This window comes from Hibiscus syriacus, unplaced genomic scaffold, assembly GCF_006381635.1.
Source record: "Hibiscus syriacus cultivar Baekdansim isolate YM2019G1 unplaced genomic scaffold, ASM638163v2 tig00110569_pilon, whole genome shotgun sequence".
NCBI classification, from domain to species: Eukaryota; Viridiplantae; Streptophyta; class Magnoliopsida; order Malvales; family Malvaceae; genus Hibiscus; species Hibiscus syriacus.
Genome location: NW_024062784.1, coordinates 471,365 through 494,557, shown reverse-complemented (window position 1 = coordinate 494,557; position 23,193 = coordinate 471,365). Strand labels below are relative to the sequence as shown.

Genomic DNA, 23,193 nt, shown 5'->3' with positions numbered 1-23,193 from the left:
CAAAGGAGAGAATGTCTCCAAGAATATACGGCCGTCGGCACAAGCCCATAACGGCCGATTCGCATGGTCGGGCTTTAGTTCTAATTTGCTAAAATATCTCCTCTTCCCTTCTTTTTCACCTTCAAATCCAATCATAAAACATTATCCCTCCACAAAGAAAAACTCAAATTAGCAAAAAATAGAAGAAAGAAATGGTTACCATCACGAGAATCATCGGCCCCTTCGTCATGATAAAAGGAATTCTCATCTTCAACAGCTGAGCTCCTACGATCATCCTGTAAAAAAAACTTTTGTAAGGAAAAAGAAAAGAAAAAACCCATTAATTCAATGTAAAAATCGAAAATGCAGAGGATATGGATGACCTTCACTGCAGTTTTAAGCTTTATGCTAGGCCTACTACCCCTTTCCCCTGAGAATCAACAGAACGTTAAAGTTCATACAAAATCTACAAAAAAAGAAAAGAAGTTTAAGGATTCTTTTAGTGTATGGTCTTCTTTTTCCTGTTTTAGTGTTTCGTTTAGTGACTGTTGTTGTTGCCTGAAAAGGATAATACTATGATAGTTGTTCTGATAACCGCCGACTATTTTATTTACCGATCAACCGCCTCACGCCCTAAAGGTGGAGCTTGCAGGCTGGTCTACTATTGGTCCAATTAGAGTTTAGACTTCAGGGCCCAATTTAGATTTTCTTTTTACTGGCAGCATAAGCATAGACTGCATTGCTACGCAGGGCGTTTGTAATTCATCAAATTTGTATGCGATTCTTCTGGATGAGTGCTGATGTTCCGACCACCGGTGCCAAAGTGAGTTGGGATCAAGTGTGCTCCCTTAATTGGAGGGGGGACTCGATCTTAAGAGCCTGGCTTGTTGGAACTGGTCATGTTTTTCTCTCTTGCTTAAGAAGTGGTTGACAAATGAGGGCTCTTTGTGGGTGACTTGGATGCAGTCTTATGTGGTTAAAGGTGCAGATGTCTAGACCTTGATCCGGGGTGGTCTGAACTGCAGTTTAAGAAAGATTTTTTCCTTGCGAATAGCGGCGAGTGTTGTGTTTGATGGAGTGGCTGATTTGCGCATCTTCATGTCCGGAAAATCTGGTGTGAGACGAGAGCGACGAGGGGGAAGGTGGGGTGGCATAAACTGTTGTGGTTTCCATTCCACATCTCTCGTCATGTGATTGTCGCATGGATGGTAATCTTGGATCGGGTAGCAATGAAGTATAGGTTGTTGCGTCAAGAGATTGGTGTGCGTCGTGAGGGGTGGAAGCTGAGTCAAGGGAGTATCTGTTTTTCGCACGACCTTACTCGCGTGGTGCTTGGACCGTGATCCTTGCTTGGCGTGGCATGAGCCGGTTGGCAAGGCAGCGGAGCTGGAAAATGGCCTGGGCTATAGGTCATTTGAAAGGTAAATCTCGAGGTTGCATGAAATGCTTGGATACGTTACATTTTGGTACAAATAAAATTAACGTCAAACCAAATCCGCCCATTTATAAATAGCTGAATTATAAAGCAAAATCTCAAAACAGTGAGAACGAAATCATCATTTTCTTTCACTCATTGAATGTTAGCACAGTGCCTCAAGGAGGATGTTTTATTATACCAATCAAAACCCTAATCTCATCTCATCACCACCTATAGAGGGCAAATCTTATCCACCCGTAGAATCATTTAGCTTTGTTGCTCACTGTTGTTGGGTCTACGATAGGGCATGAACCTATGATCCTTAGCAGCATTCTTCCTTCTCTTTTTCTCGATGAAGGATTCGAGTTTGCCGGATGCCTGATGATATATCATCAATATAGTTAATCAGTTGAGACAGTCAATGTCATAAGGAACATGTTTCAATTACAAGGTATGTCGAATGTGTACCTTGAGCTTTTTATACTTCTCAACAAGCCTTTGCTTCCGAATTTCAGCTGCAAAAGAGTAATCCAAGTTAGCATCCATTAAAACGGATTCGTAGGAATACGACTTGATACAACATTACGGTTTCCTGTATTATAGTCGATGGATACCAACACAAGATTCCAAAAGCTATATTGAGAGGGAGAGGATTCATGACGATACATTTCTTAAGATAGAAAGGGTGTTTCCCATGCTTTGCTGCTTCTTTTTCTTTCTTCTTGTGTGCAGCCAGAATCTCTGCGTCGGTATTCTTTGCTGATTCGAACTTTAATTGCTTATCCTGATATACGATCCAACGTAAATAAGTTGATAGGGAGGTGCTTTGATGTATCCAGGGGCCATATACAATACCCTGGAGACTGTAGTGGTTTATACTGAATAGATATATTACTTACAATCCAAGAAATATGGTTCTTCAGTTCACTAATGACTTTTGGGTCTTTGGTTTTTTTGAGTCGTTTCTGCACCTCCTGTCATAACGGGGAAATATATCATTGGAAGATCAGGATAAACCCTAAAAGGAGGTCAAATAGATGAGAATACTTCTCTTTCAGCTGGTAGGTTGTTCTGAAACAGAAAATTATATCTTTTTCTGAATCTGCAAAACAAAAAAAAAAAATAATCATCAGTTGCAGGTTAAGGAAAAGCCAATATGTCAACAACAGACATAATCCGGAAAGTAGAAAGTCACAACCATCAACTGCTACCTCAACCAAGTGGTCGATCATCACTTATTGAACTATTATGAGCACATATGAGATGCAGTCACATGGTAAACTATACTACTATCAAATCAAAGCTCCATAGATCGGTAAAAGATAAACAAGATTCCACGCAGTACTCATTCAGTAACATATTTGCGGTGGATTTAGTACACTAACGTATGAAGCTCAGCCGACAAATCAAAGAGTTGTCCTTAAAGATCATGGAATAGATTAATAACGACTAATCCATTAAAAACTCCTCATCCCACTTGTCTGTTACGCAGAGATAAGAGCAGTTAAACTGTGTGTAGGGCAATAAAAGTTGCAACAGGACCGATGTAGAGAACTGAACATGAAAAGCAACAAATGAATTCAATGTAAATGACTGAATGATAAAGAGAGCAGAGGCTAACCCATCAACATCAAGTGTACCACATAGAGATTCGAAACGGGGGTCTCGTGCCACCTTAACAGAAAGAAGCAAACCGATTTAATTCACCTTTTAGTGTTCTTTATTCTTTTTTACCATTGAAAACAAGAAGCAGCAAGTGATACCCTTTCCCGAAAAATGAAAACATAATTATCGCGATTTTCCATCAGAATCAATGCTACAATAGCTGGGATCTTGTGCACATAAATTACTAGACATGTGAAATTTATAAAACAACAATGTGCATGCTATTTATTTACACAAATCAAAATATAGAACTTTAGCAAATCATATTAACATCAATTATAAGCACAAAAGCTGAAAACAGAAGAAAAGAAAATCCATGAACATAAATCATAAGACCAACTTCAATAGTTTAAGGAAAATTATAAGCTCAGATAACAGAGACACAATTAACATCTTACAAAGGTAGCCAACCCGGCACATAAATCCATTAAAGCAAAACTTAAATAACATTAATTTAGGTAAGTAAAACTACAATTATACAATTTAATATGTTATTCTTATGACATTCAGAACAAAAGAAAAAGCTTAAAAACACACACACATTTTACCTTTTTAGGAGCTTGAATAACCTGTCTAAAAGATTTCACTGGTTTCTTGCTACTAAGCTCCATTGGCCTATATAAAACACAAATCAGAAAACAGAAAACAAAAATCTCCCTAAACGAAAGCAAAAAAATATCATATCTCTCGAATCGTAAAAAAGCTACCTATTCCTGTTAGCGCGACGGTACTTGGCATCTGAACGGGGTTTACGAGAAACTGAATCTGTACCATCGGCTCGTGCCTTTTGTAGCTCTTCGAATGTAACTTCTGCTAACTCACGCTCTATCTCTTCCTCCTACAACTCTCCCAGAAACACGGAAGCAATATAATCAATTGAAAATTGGGAGAATAAGATTTTAAGCCATGGTGAAATATACCTACTTCATCAGAATCAATGGAGTCATCAGAGTTCTCTTCTTCGGATGAAGAATCCATCTCTTCTTCTCTTTCTTCTTCACTTTCTTGGAAGTGGGTTTTGCTTGGAGTTGCAATTGAGTTAAAGGGTTTCTTCATTTTCCTCAATGTGAGAGTGCAGAAAAAGTTTCTAGCTCAAAACCAATAGAGAGAGCTAACTAGGGAGCGAAACGAAGGCGCGTCTAAGAAAGTGCCAACTTGATAAAGAAGAAACTACTGTCCGACCTGACCTAACCCCCGGCCACTTTGAAAGCTATTCGTGGGCTGGTTGCGTTTCACTGTTTATATTATTCGTTTTGGGCTGAAACTGTGAACTTGATTGGTTTTTTTTACCCGTTAGGGTAACCGGATATTTTATTTAGTACATTAGGACACACGATTTTTAATTTTGGAGAATATGACATTTGCTGTAGTGTTCAACGACCTCGTCACGTTAAGATAATGAGTTTATCTAAATAATATTTTTTATTTAAACTTATCATGTTGAGGTGACGAGTTCTAATAAAATATATTTTTTATTAAATTTTATCACATCAAAGTAAAAAGTTTAAAAAATATTTTTACTAGAACTCGTCACCTCAACGTGACAAGTTCCATAATATTGTAACAAATGTTGTAGATCTCAAAATAAAATTTAATAGACCTATTGGACTAAATAAAAAATCTTTCCGCCCTATTAGGTCAAACTTACCAAGAAATTGATTAGGTGGCCTTCTTTAAGAAAACAACGATGATTCAATATATATATATATAATGTTGGTAGTTAACAAAATTGTTTGGACATTGTAGTGAAAAAAATTATTTGAAAAAAATTATTTTACGATTAATTTGAGGATTTTATTACATTATATGATTTTAAGAAAATGTTTTAATTGCATGATAGTTTTGTGAGATTGTCATGTGTGCATGATAGTTTTCTCATTTTCTATTACATCCATATTGTATCATTATCAGGTAACATGCACGTAAGCATCATGAGACCTCATCTTGTAAGCATAACGAAATTATGAAATTTCTATGCATTCAACACGTTTTCTTGAAATCATTGTCGAGACTTAACAAGATCTTCGGGTTATTGTAATAATCATCATAGATAAAAAAATAATTGGTGCATCTCATTCAAGTAAATTTTTCCACCACAATATTTAAGCAATTCTTCTCTTTACGACATCTAATTTAGATTATTAGATTCAAAGATCAAACTCAATATATAATTTTTCATTCAAATAAAGTTATTATATATTATATTTAAATGAAAAGAAAATAAATTAAAACTTGGATCTAATCATTCACTTAAAAAAAATAACCTCCCATTGGTATGACGTAAACTATCTCTATCTCAGCTTCAATGGTCTTTCTATTAGCTCTGGTGCTCTCCTATGCTTGTGGTGTCCGACATCATCATGTTTCCTTCTATCCAACTGGATTTCTTGTATGATGCTAGAGCTCCTGACATGCCTATGTTTGTGCTTGTGCTTGTCCTTATGAACATGATGCAGGTAATGATGATAATCGTCTTCCCTGTCGGAATGATTGTGCCGGTGATCATAGTGAATGCCGCTCCGTTTATATCGAGCATCGCGTTTGTGGTGCTTGGTCTTGACACGCTTTCTGCCATGAATCGGGTAGCGGCAATTATTGATACCGTGCCTACGGACATCATTAGCTCCATGATCACCGAACTCGAAATGATCCTCGAAACAGTCATAAAGGGGATCAAAGAAGCCTTTTTGATGTAAGAGCCATAGCAACACGAGCACTGCAACTCAAAATACCATGTGATGTGATCCGCATATTATTTGCATTTTCCCTTAACTTGTTTCTTGATAAGAATGAAGGGTTTACCAGTCATAAATATCGCCAAGAGTAAACCGAAGAGTAGAATCCAACTCATGCAGATATATTGTATATGACAGCTGAAGTCGAACAAACCCGAGCATTTCCTTCTACACAGCAAAAGGAAACAAATTTAACATCGAGTCAACCGCATAGTCTAGAAGAAATGGACATATGTAATATAATCGTCGAAATGACCTGCAAGTTTCTCCGGTGATGAAGTCCACCAAACTTTCCCAAAGGTTTTTCCAAAATTTTTTAAGAGATTCGAAGAAACCATAAACGCCAATCTTCGGTTGTTGGAGAGGAGTAATCTGAAAGAAATTCAAAGTTTAAGAGATTTACTTGGTACATTAAGAGCACCAACTGATAGTTCACAGCGTTTATGGTTCACAATGCACATGGCTAATTTAATGAAGCTCAACAGATAATAAAATGAAGTATAACAAGCCTCGATTGTATAAAAACTATGTTACTTGAACTCGGGTGTGTGATGGATGTGATATGAGCATGTTCAATATGTTCTTTCAAGAAAATCGAGTCGGTGCAACATAGATTACGAACCTTATATTCATTTCTTTTTTGAAACCATTGCATAAGCTTATCATACCTGTGATCCATTGTCAAGAACAATAGCTGTAGTACTAAACTGGCACTCTGCTCTGTCAACTTCACTAAATTCAGAGTCCTTCAATATTGCTGTGCATTCAGCATGTCAAGCAAAAGCATGTCGAGTGAAATGTATAAATCGTAGTGATGTTAAATTTTGGAATATAAAATGAAAATGATTAAAGATGGTTTAAAAGCCTCCTTTCAATTCATACCATAACAAACGTATTTTGCAGCCTGATCAGTTGTTGGATAGACTTTAAAAGATCGAGATGAAATTTCTTTTGGCTTCATAATGAAGAATTGTTCCTGCAGCAATTTCGATATTATTTGATTAACCATGATTAACTGTGCACACTATACATTAAGAAAGTTTAGAGAAAATACCTCCATAAGGGCGACGCCCTTTGAGCAGTCAAACTGCACAAGGAAAAAGTTCATCATAACTGAAACTAGAGCTATAAAACAGTATATTTGTTCAAATGGAAACTCATATTTAATACTTGTGGCAATAAAAGTTCACATAAAACAGTATATTTGTTCAAATGGAAACTCATATTTAATACTTATGAAAGATAATGAGAAATAGTATGTATCTGAGTACCGTTAAGCTATATGATGCTTCTACTTCACCAGTATTCGTAACCATAATCGTGGCAACCCCAAACTGAGTGAGGGCTTCAAATGTTGGAACTTTTACACTCATGATTTTTCCAGGACTCCTGAGAAAAGATGAAAGTATATGTGATATTTACATCAAGTACGAACAAAGCATTAAAGATGAGGTATCACTTAGACATGAAGCCAGAAGGCATCAATCACCATAAGTAATCTTTAAAATGTTTTGAGTGATAGTATAAGTAAGAAGTAATTAATTGCCTAGAAGCATACAGGACAACAAAGATCTATATATTGCGAGTCCAACACAAAAAGCATAATCCTCAATACTTTGTCCTAGATGATAAGTAATCAAAGACTTGATATCATCAAGCTGAAAATAATTAGAATGAATTCAAGTCATCTATACTATAATAAGTGATAGTAATCAATTGTAGCAGCGTTACTTACTGTTACAAAATAACCAATTTTTCCAACACTTACCTTTGGAAAACGAAATCTATGTCATCAGCCCTTAGTTCTATTAGGAGGTTTGTGTTAAGAACTTCCGTCACTCCTATCGAGAATGAACGAGACCCTGCACCCTGCAGCCAAATGGGAAACATAAATTAACCCTCCTATAATGTGGAGAGATTTGCATGGAAGGAATGCACTATTTTGGAATCTTAACTGGATGCTCATTTATCCTTTGAAATCTCCCTTGCACGCCATACAATGGAACTTGCTTCCTCTTAATTCGGTTTTGGTCAGCCTGCCAGCAATAAGGCAGTGTCTTCTCAGTTAACAATGACAGAAATATATGAAGGTAATGAAAATAGAAGATCATAAGTTTTTCATTGCTAATTCTTGAACCAAACTAGTTAGAGAAATTAGAACCACTATAGTTTTATATACTAACTTCCCAAAAATTCCACAACTGATTATGTAAGCAACTCCAAAATGGTGCTGAACAGAAGTTTGGCTGACCATTGAAAGCCTCATAACCGACACCAATTTTGTTGCATTCAACACCATCTAAGGTAAATCTCACTCTCTCAAGCAGCATCCACATAGAAAGATTCCTTCCCAAACCATTGGGTTGACCTGGACCACCCTGTCATTGAAGGAATAAACAAGAGTTTTGGCAATACAAAATAACTGAATTTGCACCAAAATAGCCATAAACAAATGAAGATGATATCCAGCAAAATTTGAAACAACATAAATTACATTGTCATGCATATTGTAGTCAATCTCCCATACTAAAAGGTAAGAAAAAAGAGCACAACTGACTTCTAGTTGGAATACTTCTCATGCTCAACAGGAACTCATTACAATATACGCTAACAGTTATTATAAGCATGTACCTTCTAAAATAACAATGAGAAGATAAAACCAGGAAACCCAAGTAATGCCTATAAAAGGTTCTAAATTCCAATTCAAGCGCCATCACCAATTTTAAGAATTGCCGGTTATTTTCGTGTTTTAAATCAAAATAATTGTTCAATGGTCATATATATGCAGAATTTTAAGAGAATCATTATTTGGCCTCAAATTAAGTTGTAAATAACATATGATCACTATGTTGTAAGTACAGAAATTGGCCAACAACCTGATAATATTAATTAATCATCTTCTTGTCAAGTGCCAAGGAAAAAGCCTTCTCAAAGCAATTAACAAGATGACCACATTGTCTAAAATGTGTCTATTAGCAGGATTATATAATTCTTGCGTACAACAGTCATAACAGTATCCTCTAGGCAAGCTGACCTGCCTTGGAATGACCAGGTAGAAGTCCTCGAATGTAGGAATACTTGAATATCCAACAAAATCTCCAATAAGGTTGACCCTTAGAAACTTGTCAGCGGATGTTGCTGTTCTGTTTTCAGGCCCTACAATAACTTCCTGCAAACATTAATTTGCCTTTTCGGTTTAATTCATAGATCAATTGTATTCGATTCTAACATCATTACGTAACACTACAAACAATTATACAACCAACGTATATATGCATTTCTTCAGTACTTGTCACTATCCTAGTAATAGGGTTATACCTGATCAATAAGATAAGCATTTTACAACAGAAAAAGGAAGTCCTTCAAAAAGCATCTGAAAAATTCTATGAGGCACTACATACCGAAACTTTATTTCCTGTCTTCATCTCAATTCTAACGCTAAACCCAATTGACTGCTGCCCAATGCCAAAAACATGGAACCTAAGCAGATAAAACAACCATTACCAGTTATAAAATATGCATACATAATAAAGCAGTAAAAGATAGAAAGTTGGCAGTTGCTCCTTTTATTAACCTTCGAGACATTGTAGCAAAAGAGTTACAAATGCCATCATTAATCATGGATCACCTACCTAAATAGAAATCAGATTCAATTATCTTTCTCTAATTTCCTTATATTCGAATTTTCTATGAAATTATAGGGGGGGGGGAAACAAGTTTGAAAATGATTTATTATCAAGTTTTCATTGACTACTGAAGAGTGATGGTCCAGCAAGAAAAATAACAACTCAAAAAGACAAAATATGTAACCAATAGAACGTAAGTGAAGCCATACCAATCACCCGGGAATCGAAGACAATGAGCAGTATTGGCCTTTCCTTTTATCAATTTGTCAACTGTCCAAATGTAAAGATAGGGCAAGAACAATCAGATTCCAGAAATCCAAAAGAAAATTTGACGGTTCTTGAATACACAGAGAGCACTTACAAATATTTCCACAAGATGAAGGTGCCCGCCTTCGGGGTCCGCAAGGACAGCAAATAGGCTAAACAATAAGGATGATCCAAAAGACAAATAAATAGTCAAAAGGGGACTGTAAAGTAAGATTTACACTATATTTCAAGAAATATGACATTTAAGCTTGCAAAAGTAATCTATTTTAACTACCAATGCAAAAACAAAAGTAACGAAGTAACTAGGCAGTCTGTAATAACTAATAACAATATGAACAACTATGCAACAATGCTAATCAACAGTTAAGTTCAACATAATATTAAATTCCACTCAAAACGATACTAAAAAGTTGAAAATCCTACTCGAGTATTCTCAATGACGTGACCCTGCTCGTCTCGCAACCTACAAAATGGTTTCTGGAAAACAGTGAATATCACATCGTTTATCCTGTTCATGCATCAATTATAATACACACACTAAACATCAGAAAAAATAAATCAAAAACAGTTTCTTGCCTCTCACATATCTTGACAACATTAGCCCCAGCATCCGGCTGACATTTTCGTGTCTTAGCAAAAAACTCTCGAGGCTTATAAGAAACATCCTGAAAAAACAAATCGCTCAATAAAAAAGCAAATTTGAAAATGAGAGATTCTTTCTCTATCATCTCCCCGGTCTTTTCTTTCAATTTTCCCTCAAAATCTGAAAATTTAAAATGCGCAAAGTTTTCATTTTGGTTGTTCAAGAACACACTCGAATATATGTTAATTCGTAGAGCGCGTAGGAAGCGGATTTGTTGACCGTTATGACTGGTGGAACCCGTAACGTCTGCATGTTATTCGTCGAATTCTGCTCCACCTCTACAATTTCCGCCACGACCGACGCCTCGCCGCCACTCTGGAGAGAGCATAAACATCGTCTTAAGAATAAACAAAACACTAAATAACGAAGTTAAGGAGAGAAAACAAAAAACAAAGTTCACTTACGGATCCGCTGGGAACGGCCATGTTGATGACGATCTTGGTGGTGCAACCCAGTTTGTCGTCGGAGCCCGTACTCTTCTCGCACTTTTCAAGCTTCGATTTTGAAAGGATCTCTATTGAAGTAACATTCTTTGGGAGGAACAGAAGACTGATAACGTAGATGAGAAATCGCGCCAATCGTCCCATTTTTCACCAGTATTTTCTATCCTTTGTTCTTCGTTGCGTTTGGAGAATTTTGAAATGCAGTTATGAATTATGATTATGGATGGCCTTGGAAGGAGTTAAAATTAAAACATTAGAGGGTAAACTATGTGGATAGTCCCTTATTTTAAGGGTCTGACCGACTTTGATCACTAATTTAAAAATTAAGGGAAACTAGTCCCTAATGTTATTGATCCGTTCGATTTTAGTCCCTTAGCCATTACTTTCTGTTAATCCACTTTTTGAAGTCCATTACATGTCTTAGGGACTAAAATATAATGGTATTTAAAGTATTAGAGAGTAAAATTGAAGTGATCGATAACATTAGGGATCATTCCCTCTTAATTTTTAAATTGGTGACAAATTCGGTTAGATCGAAAACATAGGTAACTATCTGCATAGTTTACCCAAAATTAAAAAAAAACCCGTTAACCGTACTAAACAGCGCCGTTGATTACCAGTCGGCCCAAACCAACCCGACTGTGGGCTTATTTGCTTTTCGTCTTTCGGTTAATTTTACCAAATACCCTCAAACTAATACTTAAATTTTAAATTAATCTCTAACTTATAAAATATTTTAATTATTATTTTTTAATTATTAATGTTATATTAATCAAGTCCTTCATTATGATAGCAATCAATTTATAATTTAATACTAACTTAGATTTGACGTGGAATATAATAAAAACTCTCTAATTTAATTTTAAACAAATATTAGAAAAAATAGATTAGACATGATATACGAGAGTATATCGAACATTAAATCATAGTTTATATATATATATATAATTATACGAACACAGTAATCTTAATTGAATAAAATTATACTATCAGTCTGAGAGTCTTCGTATCTAACAAAGATCTTATATTTCTATCTAAATTTATTTGTTCACAACAACACGCATATATAATAACACTGAATACAAATATAATTCAACAAATTTAATATTTTACTTTTCAAAATTTAAATTTGAGTCAAATAATATAGGGACAGCATGAGTAAATTTAATGATCTAAAATATTTTATTTAGATAACATGAATTAAATTTACATTTTACTCGTATTACCAAAAAAATATATAAGTATGACTTTGTAAATTTAATGGTTACTATTTAAGTCATGATCAAAATTTAATTATATTATTTATAAATTGTTTATATCATATTTAAAAATTTAAAAATTACATGAATAAAAATTTACCAAATCAAAATATATAAATTAAATGCAATAATATAATAATTAATAAATAATTGTATAAAATGTTATAAAAAAGAAAGAAAAAGAAAAGGGCCAAGCATGCCTTCCTTGGGAGGCTTTCTTGGGCCTTGGCCAGTAGAACCTTCCCAAAATGATGCATATTTATATTTTTGTTTTGAATTATATATTTTAGTTTTTTAAAAAAAGTCTTTTAAAGCGTATCTTATAAAATGTGTCTTCTACTTATGTGACGAAAATATAAATATACATTAGATTAACATGAAAAAAAAGAGAGATTATATATATATATAATATACAAAGTTTTTCCAAAAAAGAAACACACACGGTATACGTATAGAAATACGTAATTATATGAGCATGAAGGTCAAATGTGTAATTATATGAATTTTCAAATTTATTAAATTAAAATTAAATTGATAAAATAAATAAATAACGAAGATCAAATATGTAGTTATATCATTTTTCAACTATCTCTTCAACGATGAGTTTATTTAATATATACTCTCATCGTCCCACTAAACGTATCTATTTTGATTTTTAAAATTGTCTAGTAAATAAACAATAACACTTGTACTATAAAGAGTAGTACATATCATATTCGTGATCTCTGCGTATGATTTTAGCTCGAGAGCATTACAATGCACGGCATACCGGATAGACCCGACACAGGCTATCCTATCATATCCTCGTTCTCGTGGCGATAGTTGTAGTCTTGTAGATGTTGTCACAACTGTTCCATCGGAAACCATGAACTCAGTGACGGGCTTGTTTTAGCCCCGGCCTTCATGGAGTTGTCTTGTATATGAACGTTTTCCCGGATTATATGTAAGCATTGAGTCCAAGAATTCGTTTGGATCTATTCTTTCTTTTTATCGAGTTAACTCGGTTTCTTTAATTCTTTCTGAATTACGCTTGCGAATTTCACAATACTTTAATAAAATGTTTAAAAATCTGGAAAAAAAAAATATCTGATAATCATAAAAGAAATAAACATTATTTCTATTTCTTTGCTAAAAATAAGAGAAAAATGTAAACTAATTATTTTAATCCTTAAATTTTTATGTTTATATATTTATTTATTTATGTATTAATCTGAGTAAATACAAGATGTTATTTATTTAAAGATAGTTTTTATCCTTTTGACATTAAACGTTCACACCCTTAGCATCTATGGTGCTCGAATTCGAGTCATCAATGAATAATAATAATTCCTTTACCATGAATGTCACTTGTTTCGTGCGTGTTTTTTGTTCTTAATGTAACATTCTCAATACCGGGTTAGTGATCAAATTGTAAAACTTCATAATTTGGTGATAAAAGTAGAATAGTTGAATAGTTCAATGATTTATTTGAAAATATTTCCTGAAAGTTATTAGTAATTATCAAATGAATTAAAGGGTAAAATGGTCATTTGACAAGAAAGATATTTTTCTTTCTTTGATAAATATGAATCACGTGGGGGTGTGGGGGAAGAGTTATCTGAAAACTCTCTTAATCTTCTTTCTTCTTCTTCCTCTCCTCCCGTATCTCCAAGCTCAAAGGTGAGTTTTCTATTTAGTTAATTTCTGGTTAAATTTTAGGTTGGGTTATGATCATTAGATGATAATTAAGCTTAAGGAAAGCTTAATTTGTTCTAAACCAACAAGATGAAAGGTATAGAAGAGATTAAAGAAAATGGGTTTTTAGATGAATTTCTGAAAAAGAGTTAATAAGTGAATTTTGAGAAGAAATTTTACTTGTCATCACTAAGAATAAGAGTTTTATGAAGTTAGAAAGGATTAATAACAAAGTTGAAAGTTTAGTAAGATTCTTAATTTTAATAATCATGATGAGATATGGAAGATAAATATGGTTTATATAGATATAAGTTGGTTTAAGTAATGGTAGTTGAGTTTAATGGCATGATAGGGGTTAAAATAGAAGAATTGAGTCAAGAGTTGATGATTTTCGGACTTAAAAAGTGATTTTCTGGGCAAGGGTTATCGATACCCATTCAATAGGTATTGATACACTCTTAAACAATTTATAGATTTCAATAGGGGTACAAATACCCTAGGGGAGGTACCGATACAACCCTAAGAGAAAATGGAATTAAGCTTTTCGTTTAGTCCAAGAAATGAAAGTAACACTTTCTTTAGTTCAAGAAAGGAAAGATTAGAGTATATTAATTGGAATATTGATATGGATATATGTTTTGTTATGTAGATATATAACGTAATCCCGTTTCGGAACAATTAAAGAATTAGGATCAAGTCAAAGCAAGCAAGGCTAAGGTGAGTGCAATTTAATTGTACTTATGTTATTGATCAAACATTAGCTTGTGATGAGCCAATGACGGAGTTACTACGGTAAGAAGTGACTCTTAAAATGTTATATGATTGATGTGATTCTTATGTGTGCATGAGTACATGAAAATAGGTATATGTTATTATATGTGACATGACCTATAAGATTATATGAATATGCAATATGTGATATATGAACATAAGAGATTAAGTGAATGAATATAGATGACTTATATATGATGATATAAGAGTAAGATATGAATTAAATGATATGAGTTATATGAGAAATATATGTGAAAAAGATATGATATATATATGTTTATGTGATTACATGTAAAGTGATATGAACTATGTGCCATATGAATGTGGAATAAGCTATGTGATAAGGACATAGAAAATGAAATGAATATGTGGCAATGAGTTATGAGAATATAGGAGAAAGTTTATGATATAAGATCAATGATTACATGTACATGTGATACGTGACAGAAAAGAAGAGATATGTGTTTATAAGAGAAATGATGTGAATATGTGAACTGTTATAAATGATAATGCCCATGTTATGTGATATGAGAGCTAGTGGTATATTTGGCATGCCAAGAGTCGAGGGATTACCTATGTTCTTCGGGACATATGGACAAATTATTATACGAGCTATGGTGACAGCATAAGTGTGCACAACCTCTATGTACTCACATATCTTTAGTTCTCATCAATGTATCATGGGCTAATAAAGAAATAATAACAAATACAATATATGTGATGGATATGCTTTTATATGATATGATAATATTAATTGTTTATGCATTGATATGAGTATAGTAATATCATATGTTTTCATGCCTCGCTAAGTCAACGACTTAGCGTGTGATCGTTGTACACGTAGGTTTCGAGAAGAGGAAGATTGATAAAAGTTATGCAAGACATGTCAGTTTCTCATTTCCACAGATCAGGTCAGAAAAGAATTGAATAGATTGTATTTTGTAATATTGATTGAGGTTGGCATGTATATAAAGATTTGAATCCGATATATATATTTGAATCGGTTTTGTAAAATCATATGATTGAGTTTTGTAATGTTTTAAACGTATATATGTAAATGGTAAATGTATAGTGATGAACGTTTTAAATTTTATGAGTTTTTAAAAAGTGGAAGAAATGACTGTAGCAAGGGTATCAGTACACTGTAGCAGAGTATCGATACCCATACAACATTCTGGAAAATTTTTAGGATCGATACTGTTCTCGGTGTTGTTCATTACTGTTTACAGTATTGTTCATACAGTTTAATATTATTCATTCCGTATAGTGCTGTTCATTGAAAACATATTTTTTTTCAAATTTGTTATAATGAAATATAATTCAACAATATATGATAATATTTTCTTAATATAAGTCCAAACGTTTTGTTATTTTGTAAGGAAATTGTTTTAAAGAGTCAATGTGACATCTCGGCTTCGTTTCCGGGTCGGGTACGGGTTGGGGTGTTACACTTAAACTCCTCTTTTTTAAAATTATCTAAATTTAACAGAACAATAATACAAGTGGTAGTATCTGTTTTAGATATTTTTAACCATTTCACGATGAATGCTCAAATATCCTACAATTGTTGATGCATGAACCCGAGACCTCTAAGGATACCAATCATCCCTTTAATCATATAAGTAACTTGATTCACGTAGATTTGTCACCTTCTAAATTGTAGATTTTAGGGTAAATTATACATTTAGTACCTAAATTATCAATTTTGGCCCATTTTAATACCTATATTTTCAATTTTTTTAAAATTATACCTAACGTTTAATTTTTTTTATTTCAGTAACCCACCGTTAAACTATCAGTTTTTTTTCCAATTTTGATTCTTTTTAATGCCTAAGTTTTTAATTTTTTTCTTCAAAAGTTAACGTTAAATTTTAAACAAGTTACTAAAATGATAGAAAAACTAAACGTTAAGTATGATTTAAAAAAACGAAAGTATATGTACTAAAATTGACCAAAATTGGTAATTTAGATAGTAAACATTAGTTTACCCTAGATTTTTATGTTTTTTTAACAATGTTACATTGTTACCTTAACTTCCTTTCTTGACGAAATTTATAGTAAGTTAAAATAAAAGTTTATATTACTAAAGGGTAAACTACATTAATAGCCACTGAACTGTTAAAACGTTTTTATTCTGGTCACTACCATCAAAGAAATCTTTTAGAGTGAACAAAGTTGAAAATTCCTTAACGGAAGTGTTTAGATTTGGATAACTAAAGTGAAAGCGTCATAAAAATTCAGTGACTATTAATGCAGTTTAAATATAGACTTGATTCAGTTAAGACTCGGACAAAGAATTCAACTAATGTTCATATATGGTATTTCTTCACATACATGGCGGTTGACTAGCTCTGTGGGATCTGGTCTGTCATCACACATTCTTCTTTCTCGATCTCTACGCTCTAAAAACATGCCTCACGGAACCCTTCAAGTTGTTCTTGTTAGTGCCAAGGGCCTTGAGAACACAGATTTTCTCTGTGAGTTATGCTCCTTTTTCTTTGGTTAATCTGAAATCTCACTGGTTTTTGTTTTTATTTACAGTTTACTCAATTTCAGTGTCATCTGTTAGATCTGGGTACATTTCAATGCTTTTAGCTGTTTTCTGTTACGGTCTCATGACAATTTCGATCGGATCAAGAATTTTTGTCCGATCAGAAGCGATCTGATCAGAATCACATCGGAACTGCATTGACCAATAGTGGTTTAGTTCTTCATGTTTATAAGATTATAGATGTAGATATAGATATTCACATGTCAGATCTGATATAAGTATGTGTTTGGTTTTTCCAAGGAATTTGGTCTAATGCCTTGTGTTTATTGCTTATATCTTCATGTTTGGTGTTTCTGGGAATTGAAAATGTGGGGAACGAGCAGGTAACATGGATCCTTATGTGCTTCTCACTTGCCGAACACAGGAGCAGAAAAGCAGCGTTGCATCAGGTTCGACTTGTGATCAATCTCAATTATCATGATTCAAACTTTGTTCTTAAGACAATAATTTTCTCAGGAAAAGGATCAGAACCCGAATGGAACGAGAATTTTGAATTCAACATCTCTGAAGGTGTTTCGGAACTCAAAGTGAAAATACTAGTTTTCAATCCTAGTTTCTGTTCCAGCAACTAATTATCTTGTTTGATTTCGAACTGTTATCGTGTCTCTTTGAGTTTTATTTTGGTTACTTGTGACACTGGGACATTAGTAATAATTTGTACTCTGAATTGCTAATCACTCGTATATCGGGAGATGCTTATTCGGTAGATTATTGTGCTTAAAATCTAATGGATACCCGAAGCATATTAAAGGAAAAAACAGGAAGCTGTTGACACCTTAGATTATAAAGCAGCCCTATAGCATTTTTAAAAAAGATCAAGATGGTTCAAGGCGACGGTGGATTAACGCCTTTGATTAACACAGCCGACTCTTTAAAACTAGCCTTTACCATTTTACCCTATTCTATGTTCTTATAAAGAAGCATTCCTAAATACAAAAGCCAGAACACCAAGAAGTTAAAAACCAAAAAGATGTCGGCTTCAAAAAGAAATATCTAACCTGAAGTTGACTTTAGATGTCTGGCAGTGACATGCTTCCTTTAGGACAGCTTTATATCTAGGACCTCGCCACCTTGTCCGATAATTTCTTTTTGCCCTTCCTGTAAGATTTTTTAGCAGCAGTAGTGCTGCTTTTAGGTAAGCTAAGGGATGGAGGATTCAAAGGGAATTGTTGTTGCTGAACAGATTGCCCCGTGGGCGGTGCAAAGTTTCCATATCCACCAAAAGATTGGTGGAAGTTACTCTGAAAAGAAAAAGTATTCTCTGCGAGACTAGAACTTGCGAGAATCTTGAAAGGCGACTCGAAGAAAGAATCAGACCAATCAGACCAAGAGCTCCCAAATGGAATTGCTGATGGCTTCCCTGGATTCTTGTCATTCGTTTGTGCGGGAACGGTTTGGTTTTTATGAGGCTCTTTGCTCTTGCTTGATGATTTCACTGTCAAATCCACATATCGAATGGTTTTGCTATCATAAATCTTTCCAGCTGCAAAATCAAGAATTTGTTCATTGGACAAAGACTTTGCCACCAGCTCAGTTGCGTGCCCAACAAGTTGTTTTGAAGATCCTTGTTGCAAACCCGCATCTTTATTTTCATACCCAACTGAGCTAAAAAGAGTTTTCTTACAGCTGCTATGTTCAGTTCTTGTTTCAATTAGACTCTTCTGTTGCTGGACGTTAGCAATGGACGTTTTAACGAGCCCTTCACTGATAGCATCCTCTAATGGTATTGCACCCGTAAGAGTCTTGATTGCGAATTCTAGGCATGGATCGGAGCAGAAGAAATGTTGTACTTCGTTGGCAACCTGCTCTTGTTCAAGAACAGCAAGTGGTGTTGAAAATCGATGAGTCGTGTCATGCTCTTTCATCTTCTTGAACTTGCTCGAGTTCTTAGTTTCCACATTGATTCTCTTGCTTTCCATTCTCGTTTTACGTCGATTCTTCTCTTGCAGGACACTCGAAGCTGGAGTTGAAACAAGACCTTCATCGGCAGCATCCTCATGTGGTTGTACCCCACCTTTAAGAGTCTTCATTGTAAGTTCTTGACATTGCTCTGAAGAAAGCAAAGCCTGTACTTCTGATTTACTGTCACTGGTCTTCTCAGCCTCCAACTTTTGTGGCTGCTTTCCGAGATTATCTTCTTCTTCAATCGGCTTTATAATCTTCTCCGTTAGCCCACAATGTGATTTAATTGTTGAAGCATAGGCTTGCTTTGCTACCTCTGGATTGGAATGAACGTTTAACCGCAGATGTGATTTGTCATCTAAAACACATGAACCAATGGCTTCACTTTGGCATGGCTTCACATGTTCAAGGCCACTAGCCACCTGCTTAGAATCAAGCTGATCAAGCTGATTCGATAACCCTTGAGGCAAATCAAGCACTTTCTTATTCTTAGATTCACACGAAATCTTAGAGTCCATGCTGCTCTTCTTTTCCGTTTCATTTTCATCATAGTCATCATTACTTTGTCCTTTCTCGAAGGTCTCGGTATCTAGGTCGGGTAAGTTTCTCCTATCAGATGTCTCCCCACCTGCAGGGAAAAAAATCAGAAATGTTTTGTTTGTAAGCCGCCTCCCGACTCAAATTCTCAAGTTGGTTGGTAACAACTTAAAAGGGTTTATAGTTTTCCGCCTCTCACCTATTGCGAGCTCCCGCCCGTCGGCAAGATGTTTCACTTTCTTCCTTTTAGCTGCTGGGAGTTGCTATTATAAACAGACGACAAGGATAAAATCACTCTCTAAATGCAGAATTCATCATTAATAAAATGATATCGTAATTTCACTTTTGATGTGGCATGCATCATTGGAATTATTTAATTAAATCTAGCATGTGAAAAATTTGACCAAGTGAATTGATAACGGAATCGGATGAAGCTAAACATGGCAAGGAAATACAGAAGCTTCATACAAACTTACTGATTCATCTGCATTAGTTAAAAACCGGCCATCGTTGTCTTTCTTTGGTAAAAAAGCAGTTTCAGCAATCTCTCCAGTTTCTAGATAGCGAAGAACAGTAGTTTTCGAGCGAAAAACATAACTGCTGACTGGATCGGTGTAATACTGTAGCAGTCGTAATTATTACCAATCAACATTCGAAGAATACTATGCATGTTTAAAGGAACTATATGTTTGTAACTCCGCAGCAGTTAGTTCATTGTACTATCAAGGCAAAGCTTTAAGCAACATAAGCACAATAGATTCAGCACAAAATATTTTGGCATGTGTGTACAAAAATCGAAGGCATGAGCCAAGTTGGACTTGTCCAAGTATGATTAAAATCAAATAAAATATTCGGGGACTGCGTGGACTCGAAAGAAATATCATACCAGATATCTTAGAAACGAATTAAATTTCCTAAATGCATAGTCATAAAAGAAAATTGTTAGCTAACAATCTTATTCGTTTATGTGTCGGTAAGAAAGATACAATTCAGATGCCTACGAGACATAGGACAGGACATTGATGCAGTAAGGCAAAAGCTAATCCATGAAAATACCGTATTACGAGTGCACCATGATTCCTATGCATAAAAGAAAAAACAAATTGCATATACCTTGTCTTGTCTTCCAAAAGTTAAACCACTCTTTCGGGTTTTTACCTCCACGAGCCAATCCTTAGGTAGCCAATCCAGACGTTTATTTTCTTTTACAGCAGTCTGTATGAAGATCAAATAAATAGAAGTAAGAAGTGAAGGCTATGAACTTGTTTGAAATGTCGCCTTAATTGATTATCAAGACACGATAGTTCATTCTTTGTTTTATGTTTCCTACTTCAGAGCTTTACTCTGTTAAGATACCCGAATACATCACTGACTTGGAATACAATCCAAATCCAGCTGATGGATTAACATATATCCGCAACGAGAAAGCAGTCTACATGATGATTAGATAAACGAAGGATGAAAGGACGAAAAGTACAGTTAAATAACTAACCACATTTACAACCGCTTGATCGTTTGCAGATGACGTTACATTTTTCCTTAAAGTTGGCACCTTGTAATCACATCGTTTGCTTTCCATTTTGGTATATCGGAGAAGATCATCCTTGGTAAAGAACCTCTGACCGCTTGCCAGATTCACATATTGCTACATAAAGAAAACAAGACATAATACCCCAAAAAAATGTTAATCGATTCGAAGTAAATAGACTTAATATCGAGTTTCTGTCAACATATCATCAAGCATTAAAGCATGAACCAAGAAATCAATGTTTCAGTACCAAGAGACGTCTTCCGGCATAAAAACGACAAGAACATTCCGATGTCTAAAAAGGATCTTTGAACATAACAAAATCGTGCCTTTACCGCCTAGTACCGGCATTCCGAAGAACTCCCCTTTCCATCCAATATATATACCCAAAATGCAAAACCAACAGAATCAAACCTCAATCGGTCCCTTTGGCCTCCGGAACTTTTAAATTCGACGAAAATAGAACCCTCCTCGTTTATTCATCAAACCCCCAAAGTCAACATGCACGAATCCAAAGTTATCACTCGACATCATTTCTTTCACATGCAAAAAACAACCGATCATCGACTAATACAGATTACTGTAATCTTTGATCTTAGTTCTTAAACTTCATCAGTCCATTTTCTCTTTTACTTTACTGAATATTCTTCAGAAAACAACTGATTCTCTCTCAAAATAAAAACTAGAACACACACAAAACTAGCTGAGTAATAATGAACAAACCGTGATTTGGCGACCGGTCTTTTGGAATCTGAACTCTCGGGTCCAGCCAGGGGGAAGCCAGTCCGGTGAAGTTTCTACCATCATTGTCACCGGAGATTAGGTTTACGGTAATCAAACACTTGCTTTTGATTTGTTTGAGGAGGAGTAGTAGACCAGTAGTAGTAGAAGGAAGTGGTCTTTGTGGAGGTTTTTGTATGAGCTTTGGACTTTGGAGTTTGTCTGAAAAGTGAAATGTATCTTACGAGGTGTAACTGAAAACCAGCACGTGGCTTTTTTTCCTCTTAAGATCCATGATAGACTTAAATATAAAATAAGTGTTTTATAATTTTTTATGAATAGGAATTTAACTTATTTTTTATTTATTTATATATATAATATTACAAATGTTATTATTTTAAGTATTCGAGTTATCAAAGAAGTTAAGTTATTCTGTTAAATGATACTTTTCAAAATAAGGTAATTTTGAATTTTTTATTTTAAAAAACTTAAAAATTTATTCTTTTAAAAAAAATTCAAAATTTTCAAAAATCTTAAAAAACATGTCTATTGTCGCCGTCAGTGGTGGATATAAAAATTAAAAAATAGGGGTCCAAAATTTTAGTACTTATTCTAAAAATATTTGGGTATGTAACTTTCCTTATTTTTTTCTATTTTCATTAACAAATCAAACTAAATTTAACACATTTCTTAAAATAATAGGCATATAATGGATCCCCTATGGAGCCATTTACATCTGCCCCTGGCCGCCGTTATTGTGGATTGGACTTCCACCTAATTGTGCCTCCATCGAAGACCTGTTCCTCGACGAACAATTGCCATATAACATCGACAAAATCGCGACCATCGCACAAAACGTACAAACACACGAAACGACGATCATCATGAATTACACAAAGACTCCACAATAAGGACGACATCATTCGACTACGGAGATGACAAGGGAGGTGCTGAAGGTAGTGGTTGTGGTCAAAAACGGAAGCAGAATTAGGGTTAGGGTTAAAAGGATTTTAGGTTTTTTTTAATTTAACAGAAATTATGTTTTTATAATAAATATAATAATATTTTTAATATTTAAAAAATACATAAATTACGAAATTGTGAGACGTGTTACTTAAAAAAGGAAATTAATATCGTTGACGGATCTAGGCACTTATTCGTAAAAGATGATATAATTTAGACACTTATTTTATACCTAATATTAAGTGTGCTGTTTTTCTAATTTGATCTCTGAAATATTTTTTAATAAAAATGTGATTATCGAAGATTTAAAATTTTAAAAAATATATGGACCAAAAGTGATTAAATCAAAGTATAAAGCATAAGTTAATAACTTAGATATAGTATATGGACTAATATAAACATTTGACCTCCATTCTTGTCTACTGATGAAATTAATACGTTTTCCAAATTTTAAATTATTTTTCACTATTTTACCCATAATATATATATACTTGAAAAATCCTAATTCCTAAC

The 23,193-nt window shown here is 34.2% G+C and overlaps 4 protein-coding genes across 4 annotated transcripts; 1 reads left to right on the top strand and 3 right to left on the bottom strand.

The window, feature by feature from the left end:
- Positions 1-1,460: 1,460 nt before the first annotated feature.
- On the bottom strand, positions 1,461-4,245 carry LOC120132466 (ribosomal RNA processing protein 36 homolog). Its single transcript, XM_039149214.1, has 9 exons — positions 3,986-4,245; positions 3,769-3,899; positions 3,610-3,676; positions 3,018-3,070; positions 2,444-2,498; positions 2,296-2,370; positions 2,063-2,180; positions 1,865-1,911; positions 1,461-1,774 (listed from the first exon to the last, which is right to left on the bottom strand). The coding sequence occupies exons 1-9, from the start codon at positions 4,115-4,117 to the stop codon at positions 1,664-1,666; spliced, it is 789 nt and encodes a 262-aa protein (XP_039005145.1). The 5' UTR covers positions 4,118-4,245; the 3' UTR covers positions 1,461-1,663.
- Positions 4,246-5,347: 1,102 nt separating this feature from the next.
- Positions 5,348-10,919, bottom strand: LOC120132588 (protein HAPLESS 2-like). The gene is made up of 18 exons (XM_039149326.1): positions 10,737-10,919; positions 10,504-10,647; positions 10,266-10,354; positions 10,113-10,152; positions 9,784-9,841; positions 9,632-9,692; positions 9,198-9,276; positions 8,831-8,965; positions 7,980-8,174; positions 7,752-7,832; positions 7,565-7,665; positions 7,068-7,185; positions 6,851-6,883; positions 6,679-6,772; positions 6,465-6,553; positions 6,053-6,168; positions 5,864-5,964; positions 5,348-5,777 (listed from the first exon to the last, which is right to left on the bottom strand). The coding sequence occupies exons 1-18, from the start codon at positions 10,917-10,919 to the stop codon at positions 5,353-5,355; spliced, it is 2,142 nt and encodes a 713-aa protein (XP_039005257.1). The 3' UTR covers positions 5,348-5,352.
- Positions 10,920-16,811: 5,892 nt separating this feature from the next.
- On the top strand, positions 16,812-17,674 carry LOC120132585 (16 kDa phloem protein 2-like). Its single transcript, XM_039149323.1, has 3 exons — positions 16,812-16,956; positions 17,354-17,419; positions 17,487-17,674. Exons 1-3 carry the CDS (start codon positions 16,890-16,892, stop codon positions 17,600-17,602), a joined length of 249 nt encoding a protein of 82 aa, XP_039005254.1. The 5' UTR covers positions 16,812-16,889; the 3' UTR covers positions 17,603-17,674.
- Positions 17,675-17,898: 224 nt separating this feature from the next.
- LOC120132624 lies at positions 17,899-21,973 on the bottom strand. The gene is made up of 6 exons (XM_039149354.1): positions 21,721-21,973; positions 20,962-21,114; positions 20,583-20,684; positions 19,946-20,089; positions 19,669-19,732; positions 17,899-19,560 (listed from the first exon to the last, which is right to left on the bottom strand). Exons 1-6 carry the CDS (start codon positions 21,802-21,804, stop codon positions 18,086-18,088), a joined length of 2,022 nt encoding a protein of 673 aa, XP_039005285.1. The 5' UTR covers positions 21,805-21,973; the 3' UTR covers positions 17,899-18,085.
- Positions 21,974-23,193: the final 1,220 nt, after the last annotated feature.